Source organism: Staurois parvus, unplaced genomic scaffold (assembly GCF_062004578.1).
Source record: "Staurois parvus isolate SC_StPar_1 unplaced genomic scaffold, SC_StPar_1.0 ptg000526l, whole genome shotgun sequence".
NCBI lineage: Eukaryota > Metazoa > Chordata > Amphibia > Anura > Ranidae > Staurois > Staurois parvus.
Genome location: NW_028318322.1, coordinates 222691 through 235953, shown reverse-complemented (window position 1 = coordinate 235953; position 13263 = coordinate 222691). Strand labels below are relative to the sequence as shown.

Genomic DNA, 13263 nt, shown 5'->3' with positions numbered 1-13263 from the left:
GATACTTATAAGTTTTGGATTTATGAGGGAAAAGATAGTCACGTGGATCCCCCTGGATGCCCAGACTACATGGGGAGCAGTGGAAAGATAGTTTGGGACTTGGTGTCATCCTTTTTCCATATGGGGTACCACTTATACGTGGACAATTTTTATTCAAGTGTGCCACTATTTAGACATTTGTACAATCTTGGAACTGGTGCATGTGGCACCCTGCGACCTAATGTGTGCCTACCATTAGAAGTGGGTGGATGCAGGGTGGTATATTCTAATGGTGGGCATACCACACACTTTTACTGGCAGAGATTTCTTCTTTTTTTATTCAGTCCACAGGCTGCATACAAAAAAAAAAAGAACATAGCATATATACCCAACAAGGACCAGCAACGTACTGGTACATCACTGTACTTTGAATGGTTATACCAGGAAAATGCCTACAGCTGCAGGCCTCATCCAGGTATCACTTTTTCAGCCAGCGATTGGTTTTCATGTAAAAGCAATCCTAGTGGCTAAGTAGCTGCAGCATTTCTTTAACAAACAGCAGGATATGATGCCCCCCTCCCCCGCTGCCTTCCACAGCCTTCTCAGGCAGTCCCGTGCCATTGTGGGAACGTGAGAATGCAGCCGGTGTTTCTGCCAGCTGACCATAGAGCTGATTGGAGACCGGAATGGTGCCAATCATCTCTATAGTCTAAGAAATCGGAAGCTATGAGCATTTCATTACTTCAGTTTTGCAGGATATGAACAGCGCCATTTGTAAATTGGGAAAGCATCTGATCACACCGATCTTGGTGAGATTAGATAATGTAAGGGCAGAGGAGATATCCAGAATCTGATAGGCCCCAGATTTCTCAAAAAATAATCTATGACAATGCCCATTGAGGTTATAGGGGATATTTGCATTCCCTGTGATAGCATTAAAAGTGATAAAAAAAAATGAAAGGGAAAGTGTAAAAATAATTAAAAAAATCAAAATAACTTACAAAAAAAAGTACCCTCTTCCCCTCCCCCCCGCACACATGTGCACCTGTGTTAACGAGCGTTGACTCTGTGCCAGTATGGAAACAGCGGTTTCACCATGAATGTGAGGTATCACCACGAACGTCAGATCAAGGGCAGTAATTCTAACATTATATATTTATTAAACAGCACCACACTCACTCAAACCCCTCCTAATTATGTAGAAAAGTAAATTACTTCCACCCTTGAAAGTTAATCCCAATATATCACAGAAAACTTTTCTTTTTCCAACAATCCAACCTACATACAAAAGTGTCCAATATAAAAATTAAGATTTCAAATGTCCCCAATATTCTGAACCACATCCGTGAAACAATCTTTTACTTCTTCCAAAAATTGTTCCCAATTCCAGAAGTCTGTAGTGATCATATACCTCAAAAAAAACAAAAACTCACAATAGTGTCATATCCTTTATACAATAAAAAATATATAAAATATATACCCCACACTTGTGCAACAAAAAAAAAATATACCCCACACTTTTGTTGCACAAGTGTGGGGTATATATTTTATATATTTTTTATTGTATAAAGGATATGACACTATTGTGAGTTTTTGTTTTTTTTGAGGTATATAATAAAATCCCAATCCGTGTAAATGAATCGGTTTATGTGAAAGTTATAACATCTACAAATGGCGGGATAGATACTGGAATTTTATTTTTATTACTAGTGTGATAGATATTTTGGGCCTACAATAATTTTTACCATCATTGTGAACTTTTGATAGAAGTCTCAGTCTCAGTTCCTGCAACTTCCCAAACCGCACTTTCTAAGTGGACATTGACTGTATATAAGATTTCCCATGTGTTTTACCACCCCAACACCCCCCATGAAGATTTCCTGTAGAGTTTTATGGCAGTATGGGCACCTGGCTGATGTAAGGAATAAGCCCCGGACCCGTCATTCCTAACACCTCCTAGAGAGTATTGTCATCCAACTTCCTGCGGGAACTGAATTCAGAGGAGGTATGATCAGCGACTGTCATCCATCTTCCTACGGGAACTGAATTCAGAGGAGGTACAATCAGCGATTGTCATCCATCTTCATGCGGGAACTGAATTCAGAGGAGTAATGATCAGCGATTGTCATCCATCTTCCTGCGGGAACTGAATTCAGAGGAGGTATGCTCAGCGATTGTCATCCATCTTCCTGCGGGAACTGAATTCAGAGGAGGTATGCTCAGCGATTGTCATCCATCTTCCCGCGGGAACTGAATTCAGAGGAGGTACGATCAGCGATTGTCATCCATCTTCCCGCGGGAACTGAATTCAGAGGAGGTACGATCAGCGATTGTCATCCATCTTCCCGCGGGAACTGAATTCAGAGGAGGTACGATCAGCGATTGTCATCCATCTTCCTGCGGGAACTGAATTCAGAGGAGGAATGCTCAGCGATTGTCATCCATCTTCCTGCGGGAACTGAATTCAGAGGAGGTACGTCCAGCGATTGTCATCCATCTTCCTGCGGGAACTGAATTCAGAGGAGGTACGTTCAGCGACTGTCATCCATCTTCCTGCGGGAACTGAATTCAGAGGAGTAATGATCAGCGATTGTCATCCATCTTCCTGCGGGAACTGAATTCAGAGGAGGTATGCTCAGCGATTGTCATCCATCTTCCCGCGGGAACTGAATTCAGAGGAGGTACGATCAGCGATTGTCATCCATCTTCCCGTGGGAACTGAATTCAGAGGAGGTACGATCAGCGATTGTCATCCATCTTCTCGTGGGAACTGAATTCAGAGGAGGTATGCTCAGCGATTGTCATCCATCTTCCTGCGGGAACTGAATTCAGAGGAGGTACGATCAGCGATTGTCATCCATCTTCCTGCGGGAACTGAATTCAGAGGAGGTATGATCAGCGACAGTCATCCATCTTCCCGCGGGAACTGAATTCAGAGGAGGTACGATCAGCGAATGTCATCCATCTTCCTGCGGGAACTGAATTCAGAGGAGGTACGATCAGCGACTGTCATCCATCTTCCTGCGGGAACTGAATTCAGAGGAGGTACGCTCAGCGAATGTCGTAGAAAGGATGGCGCTCTACTTCCTGCTCTCTGTGCTTTCTATCCCCCATCAACCAATCACAATGTGTCCACAATCACCATGGAAATGATCAGATCAATGAAACGTTTGTCATAGACAGACCATCATGTGCCGATCATATACACAGACATTTGTATCACGGGAAACATACAAGAAGAAACATGTATGGAGAAAGACACGGGAAAGTCCCAATATGTGCATTCACCAATCACTCCTTCATTCCCGGTATACACACAATTCCATTGCTCCCATGTGTACACCATCAGTCACTCTTCTAGAATTGGGACATTTTATTACCACCCACCTCTTCAGTGATCCCCCACCATGCAAGTATTGTCCTCACCTACAATGAGTGCTAATGAGTGCTTGGAACATTTGTCTACAAAGTATTAATAATAGACCTCCAAATGTTTGTAAAATCTCCCATCAAAAATGTACTCAGCCAATTACAGGGCAGGACATTTTTATTATTCTCCTGATATCAATGACCAACCCGGTCCCACACTTCATCCATGTCTTTGGGGGCCTCTGATCTCCTTATGAACTGTTTGTTTCATGATGAAGATCAGTCATGGAGTATATCTGAGGTGTATATCAGGGTGTGCTTCTTCCCCACGAGAGCTGGGATGTCCAGCAACATTCATCTAGAAGACATTTCCCGCACTCAAGGCACTAATACACCTCTTGTGTGGGACCCCTGATGTACAGGAAGACAGGACTTCAGTGCGGAACATTTCCCTCACTAAGGAGTGGAAAGTAGCTTCTCCCTCGTGTGCAAACTCTGATGTTTGTAAAGATGGGACTTCTGTGAAAAACATTTCCCACACTCAGGACAGGAATACGGCTTCTCCCCTGTATGAGATCGCTGATGTGTATAAAGACTGTACTTCACTGAAAAAAATTTCCCGCACTCAGAACAGGAATACGGCTTCTCCCCTGTGTGAGATCTCTGATGTCTGTAAAGATGAAACTTTTGTGAAAAACATTTCCCACACTCAGAACAGGAATCCGTTTTCTCCCCCGTGTGAGATCTCTGATGTTTGTCAAGATCAGACTTCTCTGAAAAACATTTCCCACACTCAGGACAGGAGTACGGCTTCTCCCCTGTGTGCAATCTCTGATGAGTGTAAAGACTGGATCTATCAGAAAAACATTTCCCGCACTCAACGCAGGAATATGGTTTCTCCCCCGTGTGAGATCTCTGATGTGTGTAAAGACTAGACATGTCTGCAAAACATTTCCTGCACTCAAGACAGGAATATGGCTTTTCCCCCGTGTGAGACCTTTGATGTCTGTAAAAATGTGACTTTTCTGAAAAACATTTCCCACACTCAGGACAGAAATATGGCTTCTCTCCCGTGTGAGATCTCTGATGTCTGTAAAGACTGGACTTCACAGAAAAACATTTCCCGCACTCAGTACAGGAATACGGCTTCTCCCCCGTGTGAGATCTTTTATGCACATTAAGACCAGATTTACAATGGAAACCCTTCCCACACTCAGGACAGGAGAATCTCTTCCCTGTTGGAAGGCCGGCCCGGTCCCGCACAGTCTGAGGTTCCTCAGGATACGAGGAATCTGATGGTCCATCTACACTGGGTGGTGCCGGATGGACATTGGAGGGAGCCGGGTTTTCTCCTGGACTATACTGTGTGATGTCCTCATCTTCTACTTTCCAGTCTGGAGACAAAGTGAGACAATCCTCTGAGGTTTTCCTCATCTCCCGGCCATGGACTAAAATACAAAGAGGATTACTAGACAGGAGCTGATTGGTTCCCCCAAACGAGGGCTCCGCCCACATCAGGCAGCTTGGTCTCTGATGAGTTTACAATTCCACCCTCAAGGTGTCACGGTCGCCCCCTCTCCTGCTGTCCCTTCTTCCCCCTCCCCTCAGTTCAGGTGGCCTGCAGCAGCTCCCCCCTCGCTCTCCTTTGATCCTCCTCCCTCCCTTCCTCTTGCAGATTCCTCACATCCTGCACAAGGAGAAAACGCCCCCTGTGGTGCGGATAGCACCTCTCCTCAGTGAAGCTGCCGAGGAGTCAGGCACCCCGCTGGACCCACATAGCACGGGCCTCCGGGGTGTCTCTGAACCCCCCCCGGCGGGCGCAACATGGGAACGAGGCTTCCCATGCTCTGCGCCTGCCAGAGACAAAGGGCGCGCTCCCTGAGCGTGGCCAGAGTGAGGGGGGCGTGCCTCGTTGCCCCGGCAACCCGACACTGGACCGGCCATTGCCAGGGCAACCAGGAAGCATCAGGCTCCAGCATAAGAGGACCAGAGCGGGACCCGGGAGGTTGTTGGTCCCCTGCACATCACTGTGAGTAGCTGTTGGAAGGTCTGAGCTGAGGCCAGACCCCCACAGCCAGACCCTGCTGAGTACTTTGCTGATCCCTGGGGGCTAGAGGTGCCTGCTGTCTGCTGTGTACCAAAGAGTACTCCTGCCTGCTATCCATTGTGTGCCAATGAGTACTCCTGCCTGCTATCCATTGTGTGCTAACGAGTACTCCTGCCTTCTATCCATTGTGTGCTAACGAGTACTCCTGACTGCTATCCATTGTGTGCTAACGAGTACTCCCGCCTGCTATCCATTGTGTGCTAACGAGTACTCCTGCCTGCTATCCACTGTGTGCCAAAGAGTACTCCTGCCTGCTATCCATTGTGTGCCAACGAGTACTCCTGCCTGCTATCTGCTGTGTGCCAACGAGTACTCCTGCCTGCTATCCGCTGTGTGCCAACGAGTACTCCTGCCTGCTATCCGCTGTGTGCCAACGAGTACTCCTGACTGCAATCCGCTCTATGCCAACGAGTACTCCTGCCTGCTATCCATTGTGTGCCAACGAGTACTCCTGCCTGCTATCCGCTGTGTGCCAACGAGTACTCCTGACTGCTATCCGCTGTGTGCCAACGAGTACTCCTGCCTGCTATCCATTGTGTGCCAAAGAGTACTCATGCCTGCTATCCGCTGTGTGCCAACGAGTACTCCTGCCTGCTATCCGCTGTGTGCCAACGAGTACTCCTGCCTGCTATCCGCTGTGTGCCAACGAGTACTGCTGCCTGCTATCCGCTGTGTGCCAATGAATACTCCTGCCTGCTATCCGCTGTGTGCCAACGAGTACTCCTGCCTGCTATCCGCTGTGTGCCAACCAGTACTCCTGCCTGCTATCCGCTGTGTGCCAACGAGTACTCCTGCCTGCTATCCGCTGTGTGCCAATGAATACTCCTGCCTGCTATCCGCTGTGTGCCAACGAGTACTCCTGCCTGCTATCCGCTGTGTGCCAACGAGTACTCCTGCCTGCTATCCGCTGTGTGCTAATGAGTACTCCTGCCTGCTATCCGCTGTGTGCCAACGAGTACTCCTGCCTGCTATCCATTCTGTGCCAACGAGTACTCCTGACTGCTATCCACTGTGTGCCAACGAGTACTCCTGCCTGCTATCCATTCTGTGCCAACGAGTACTCCTGACTGCTATCCGCTGTGTGCCAACGAGTACTCCTGGCTGCTATCCGCTGTGTGCCAACGAGTACTCCTGCCTGCTATCCGCTGTGTGCCAACGAGTACTCCTGCCTGCTATCCGCTGTGTGCCAACGAGTACTGCTGCCTGCTATCCGCTGTGTGCCAATGAATACTCCTGCCTGCTATCCGCTGTGTGCCAACGAGTACTCCTGCCTGCTATCCGCTGTGTGCCAACCAGTACTCCTGCCTGCTATCCGCTGTGTGCCAACGAGTACTCCTGCCTGCTATCCGCTGTGTGCCAATGAATACTCCTGCCTGCTATCCGCTGTGTGCCAACGAGTACTCCTGCCTGCTATCCGCTGTGTGCCAACGAGTACTCCTGCCTGCTATCCGCTGTGTGCTAATGAGTACTCCTGCCTGCTATCCGCTGTGTGCCAACGAGTACTCCTGCCTGCTATCCATTCTGTGCCAACGAGTACTCCTGACTGCTATCCACTGTGTGCCAACGAGTACTCCTGCCTGCTATCCGCTGTGTGCCAACGAGTACTGCTGCCTGCTATCCGCTGTGTGCCAACGAGTACTCCTGGCTGCTTTCCGCTGTGTGCCAACGAGTACTCCTGCCTGCTATCCGCTGTGTGCCAACGAGTACTCCTGCCTGCTATCCGCTGTGTGCCAACGAGTACTCCTGCCTGCTATCCGCTGTGTGCTAACGAGTACTCCTGCCTGATATCCGCTGTGTGCCAACGAGTACTCCTGCCTGCTATCCATTGTGTGCCAACGAGTACTCCTGCCTGCTATCCGCTGTGTGCCAACGAGTACTGCTGCCTGCTATCCGCTGTGTGCCAACGAGTACTCCTGGCTGCTTTCCGCTGTGTGCCAACGAGTACTCCTGCCTGCTATCCGCTGTGTGCCAACGAGTACTCCTGCCTGCTATCCGCTGTGTGCTAACGGGTACTCCTGCCTGCTATCCGCTGTGTGCCAACGAGTACTCCTGCCTGCTATCCACTGTGTGCTAATGAGTACTCCTGACTGCTATCCATTGTGTGCCAACGAGTACTCCTGACTGCTATCCACTGTGTGCCAACGAGTACTCCTGCCTGCTATCCGCTGTGTGCCAACGAGTACTCCTGCCTGCTATCCGCTGTGTGCTAAAGGGTACTCCTGCCTGCTATCCGCTGTGTGCCAACGAGTACTCCTGCCTGCTATCCATTGTGTGCCAACGAGTACTCCTGCCTGCTATCCACTGTGTGCCAACGAGTACTGATGCCTGCTATCCGCTGTGTGCCAACGAGTACTCCTGCCTGCTATCCGCTGTGTGCCAACGAGTACTCCTGCCTGCTATCCGCTGTGTGCTAATGAGTCCTCCTGACTGCTATCCGCTGTGTGCCAACGAGTACTCCTGCCTGCTATCCACTGTGTGCCAACGAGTACTGCTGCCTGCTATCCGCTGTGTGCCAACGAGTACTCCTGCCTGCTATCCGCTGTGTGCCAGAGGTTACTCCTGCCTGCTGTTCGCTGTGTGCCCGAGGTGACTGCTGCCTAAACCGTGAGTGCTCATACCCTCCTGTCTGAACTACCCCCCATGGGTCTCCCTATTTTCCCTGCCTGGACTGTCCATGAATCCCCCTATTTCCTTGCCTGCACTGGCCCCATTGATTGCCCCTATTTTTTCCCTGCTTAGACTGCCGTTGAATTTCCCTCTTGTCCTGTCTGGTCTGCCCCATTGAACACTCAGACCTTTCCTACCTGGATTGCCCCATTGAACACTCATACCTTTCCTACCTGGATTGCCCCATTGAACCTCCCTATTACCTTTGCCAGAACTGCCTGCTTGGATTAATACTTGCTCAGGCCATTGATACCCAAATGCCCTATCGTGGGCCGGATTACTATGGTTTTGGACTCCTCCCCTCTCTTCCCCTTTTGGGTACCCAGACAATACCTTCCTATACTGACTGAGTGCCTCCCATAGTTCAATAAAGCTTTGTGGGTTTATCATCCTCCGTGTGTGTTGTATCCTGCCTACACTTCCATCACACAAGAGAACTAGGAAATGGCTCCTCTGATCTCCTACCAGGTCATTTCTTTATTCATGGACCTTAGTCAGAGAGTGAGGAAACAACCAGAACTGTCTTTTATAGGAGGGACAGTGATGAGGGGATTATAGGATGAGGGTCCCCACCCCCTCTATCACTCATCGCCATCTTCCCAACACAAGAAGTACTGCACTTCCTTATTTACTCCATGATTTAGTCATGAAGAACAGCGGGGCTGAGCCCCACCAGAGGTCAGAGAGTGAGGATGGGGGGAGAACAACCAAGATGAAGACTGGACTGATCCTGAAGACCACCATCATTGGGGTATTGACTCCTCCCTCATTATCACTTTCTGTTTAAGGGTCCAAAGTTGGAGGATGTTATCACATTATTATCACCATGTAAAAGTCTGTGCTCCAATCACATCATCCGATATAAAATCTCCAGCTGGGAGGATATAACAAAAGAGAATCCATATTATGTGTATATATAGCAGTGAGGGGAGGGGGGAGAGCAGAAGTCAGGAGTATGTAATGTACAACATAGAGTATACAGTGCAGGGGTCAGGAGTATGTAATGTACAACACAGAGTATATAGTGCAGGGGTCAGGAGTATGTAATGTACAACATAGAATATATAGTGCAGGGGTCAGGAGTATGTAATGTACAACATAGAGTATATAGTGCAGGGGCAGGAGTATAATGTACAACATAGAGTATATAGTGCAGGGGTCAGGAGTATGTAATGTACAACATAGAGTATATAGTGCAGGGGTCAGGAGTATGGAATGTACAACATAGAGTGTATATAGTGCAGGGGTCAGGAGTATGTAATGTACAACACAGAGTATATAGTGCAGGGGTCAAGAGGATGTAATGTACAATATAAATTATGTAGTGTAAGGGTCAGGACTGATAATATTGGCATTCAGTAATCAGTGGAAGCTTAAATGTTTACTGTAGACAAGTTGCAGAGATCCCACACCGCTGCCACCCATCTCCTGAGACTGCACTCAGTGACTTGGGTCTGAGACACTACAGACATATCCCTCCACCCGGCACAGCCAGCAGACCACAGAGCAAGGAACCCTGGGAGAAATGTTCTGTCAGAGATTTTACTAGACCTAGGCATGGGGCAGGAGGCCCAAATTACATGCCCCAAGTAATGCTGATTCATGAGCATGTCTAGTAATGCTCATGAATCAACATTTTGCTGCCAGCTGAGCCCCAGAACCTCCATAAATCCAGTCTAGATACATAAATTGTGTCTGCAGCACAGAGAAGGAAGATTATCCGAGAGAAATCCAGGAATACAGGACGGGGAACACAGCTCAGGAAAGTGACCAGGGGATTACAGGCTGATATCACCCAGTCCCCGCCCTACTCTGGACCAATCAGTGAGCAGTATGGGTGGAGGAATGGATTTAGTGTTCATGACCCACCTGTGCTGATCTCTGTAGGAGTGTCCTCCTCTATAAATGTCCCCGTTATTCCATCCTCCTCCATAGACTGCTGATCATCCCTCACATACGCCTCTTCTTCTTCTGCTTTCACCTCAACTTTTATATCAATCAGATCTTCAACCTAAAACAAAATAATAATAGAAGAGTTCATCTGTAAAACATGAACTCCAATATTGTGCAATCACATTAAAAAAATCACTTCTACGAGTCCTTTTTCTGAATGCTCCATCCTACCAACCTTGTAATGGTGAGGGATGGTGTGACCTTCCTGTGTGGAATCCCGGGAATACAGAGGACGGGGACATCTCTCTGGTGGGTTCCTGGTATTAGGTGGCTCCATCATATCCTTGTGTCCTTCTGAAAACTCCTCCATCACTCCATACTCCTCATCCTCCTCTTTATACTCTTCTTTAACATCAATATTCTCATCCCCGAGGATTCCACTCTGAAAGATATAATAAAACATTCATTGTAACAAACATGCTGTGTATAAATCACAACTACCAATAATTGTCATCATCTACCTGATGATGGTGAGGGATGGTGTGACCTTCCTGTGTGGAATCCCGGGAATACAGAGGACGGGGACATCTCTCTGGTGGGTTCCCATGACTGGATCCATCTGTAGGAAACACACACACTGACTGAATCCATTGTTTCTATGTGTTTATCAGATGATGGGGGATCTAGGTGGATCCTCCGTACTGCTCTCTCCTTTACAATAAAGTCTCCTCTTACCCGGTGATGTGAGGGGCGGCTGATTGTCCATCATGACGTCCTTGTAGAGATCCTTGTGTCCTTCTAAATACTCCCACTCCTCCATGGAGAAATAGACAGTGACACCCTGACACCTTATAGGAACCTGACACACACAATGATACAGTCACCATCCAGACACATCCCTTGTCTGTTACTGGAGAATGTCCCAGAATTCCCGGCACCGCTCACCTCTCCTGTCAGCAGCTCAGTGATCTCTCTGGTGACTTCTAGAATCTTCTTCTTCTTTCTCTCTTCTATCAGGGAGGGAGGTGGAGGCAATGTGATGTCATATGATCTCCAGACTTCACAGGAGGAAAACTCTACATCTGAACACAAATAGTCACATCAAATGATATTCCCAGAATCCTCCTCACCTCTCCATTCAGGTCTCCATTTTATTAAAGCCCCACTTCAGGCTGAGGTATAATTCCCCCCCACAGGACCCCCACACTACGCAGGGTATAGGCTTGTTGCAGCATTCTGATGTCATTACATACAACGCAGGACCAACAGTCCCTCTTTACATGTGAGGATACCAAGGGGGCCCACATCCTAAGAGCATCAGAAAAAAGTCAGATGGAGGGACATTGGGAGGAGGAGCTGTGAGGTCAGTGTGATGTCATAGGATTCTCTGACTCTGGATGGAGGGACATTGGGAGGAGGACCTGTGAGGTCAGTGTGATGTCATAGGATTCTCTGACTCTGGATGGAGGGACATTGGGGGAGGAGCTGTGAGGTCAGTGTGATGTCATAGGATTCTCTGACTCTGGATGGAGGGACATTGGGAGGAGGACCTGTGAGGTCAGTGTGATGTCATAGGATTCTCTGACTCTGGATGGAGGGACATTGGGGGAGGAGCTGTGAGGTCAGTGTGATGTCATAGGATTCTCTGACTCTGGATGGAGGGACATTGGGAGGAGGAGCTGTGAGGTCAGTGTGATGTCATAGGATTCTCTGACTCTGGATGGAGGGACATTGGGAGGAGGGGCTGTGATGTCAGTGTGATGTCATAGGATTCTCTGACTCTGGATGGAGGGACATTGGGAGGAGGAGCTGTGAGGTCAGTGTGATGTCATAGGATTCTCTGACCCTAGATGGAGGGACATTGGGAGGAGGAGCTGTGAGGTTAGTGTGATGTCATAGGATTCTCTGACTCTGGTTGGAAGGACATTGGGGGAGGAGCTGTGAGGTCAGTGTGATGCCATAGGATTCTCCATCCCCCCACTTATAAAAGTGGTATAATCCTTTGGTATAGACTGATGAGGTGAGAAGGTAACACCTCTCCACAATGAGGAGAATGTTCCGGCCCCGGAAGTGGGGGATGTTCTGCCCCTGAAGGGGTTAATCTGGGTTCCCACACTATATATGTGTGTATCATCATCTGCTGGAGATAAAAGATATCACAGTGACTATGGAGGACAGACATGACTATGGAGGAAGAGGACAGACATGACTATGAAGGAAGAGGACGGACGTGACTATGAAGGAAGAGGACGGACATGATGGGGGGTTACTGGGTGTAAATAGGAAATAACATCTTATTACCTCCTCTGCTGCCACTTCCAGCAACGTCTCCTCTCTGCTTCCTCCCAACTCAGCTCTCACCCAGAACTTCCTGTCTGTACCTGACATCACTTCCTGTCTGTAACTGACACCACTTCCTGTCTTCCATAGAGACTTCCTGTCTGGGTAGAAGTGAGATCCCCACCTTGTGGAGCTCAGAGGAACTGCAGCCCCGAGAAGCGTCTGGTAGTGTGACCCCGGCCTGGTGCTGGGTGTGTATGGACTGTAGATCCTTGTGTAGGGAGGAAATGACTCCTATCTGTGACTGATGTAACCTGCTGACTGGCATCTCCTGTGAAATCTGACACTTGCACTGGATACACACAAGGCAGTGAGGGATTTCAGCCCCTCCCTTCTCCTCTCAGACTGTAATACAGAGAGAGCCAATCAGAAGAGCTATTAAAGAAGCCAATGACGGGGACTTTCTCAAGCAGGAGGTGCAGCTGCAAAGCATTGTGGAATATGCAGTCCTGAACAGAAATGTCCTGATAGGCTGATATGAGGGATGGAACTACAGAGACCAGCATGCTTAGTGAGAGCAGAGTGAAGGACTCATCTTGTTTTTCCTGAGGGGAGGCAGTCTGCATGTGGCAGGAGACAGTCTGGACCTGGCAGAGAAGTGCTCAGGGTCAGTTCACTCCATGTTTAGGTATCTGCATCAGTCAGGGAACATCCAACCTGAGAGATGTGGCCTACAGTACAGTGCCTACACCGACAGTGTGAAGGGCTCATCGTGAGGTGACCACAGGAGCCGGTCATTTCCAGGACCATGGTTTGGGCCTTAGTCCCAGGATCTGGTGAGAGGGATTTTGCCCCCTGGCAGATGACAGGAACACAGCACACAGAGACATGACACTTCTCCCATACTCACCAGGCACTGGGTTGTGTAGATGGTCCTGCTATACAGACACAGTGTTTGCTTTGCTATA

The 13263-nt window shown here is 48.6% G+C and overlaps 1 protein-coding gene across 1 annotated transcript in view; it reads right to left on the bottom strand.

Moving 5' to 3' along the window:
• LOC149451659 (uncharacterized) overlaps positions 1-10241 on the bottom strand; it is a 285430-nt gene extending 275189 nt beyond the window's left edge. Inside the window, exons 1-3 of the mRNA XM_089690355.1 lie at positions 10218-10241; positions 9992-10133; positions 3806-4796 (exon numbers count right to left, since the gene is read on the bottom strand). Coding sequence (XP_089546481.1) covers positions 3806-4796; positions 9992-10133; positions 10218-10241 — 1157 coding nt within the window. The remainder of the gene's footprint in view (positions 1-3805; positions 4797-9991; positions 10134-10217) is intronic.
• Between the last annotated feature and the right edge of the window lie 3022 nt (positions 10242-13263).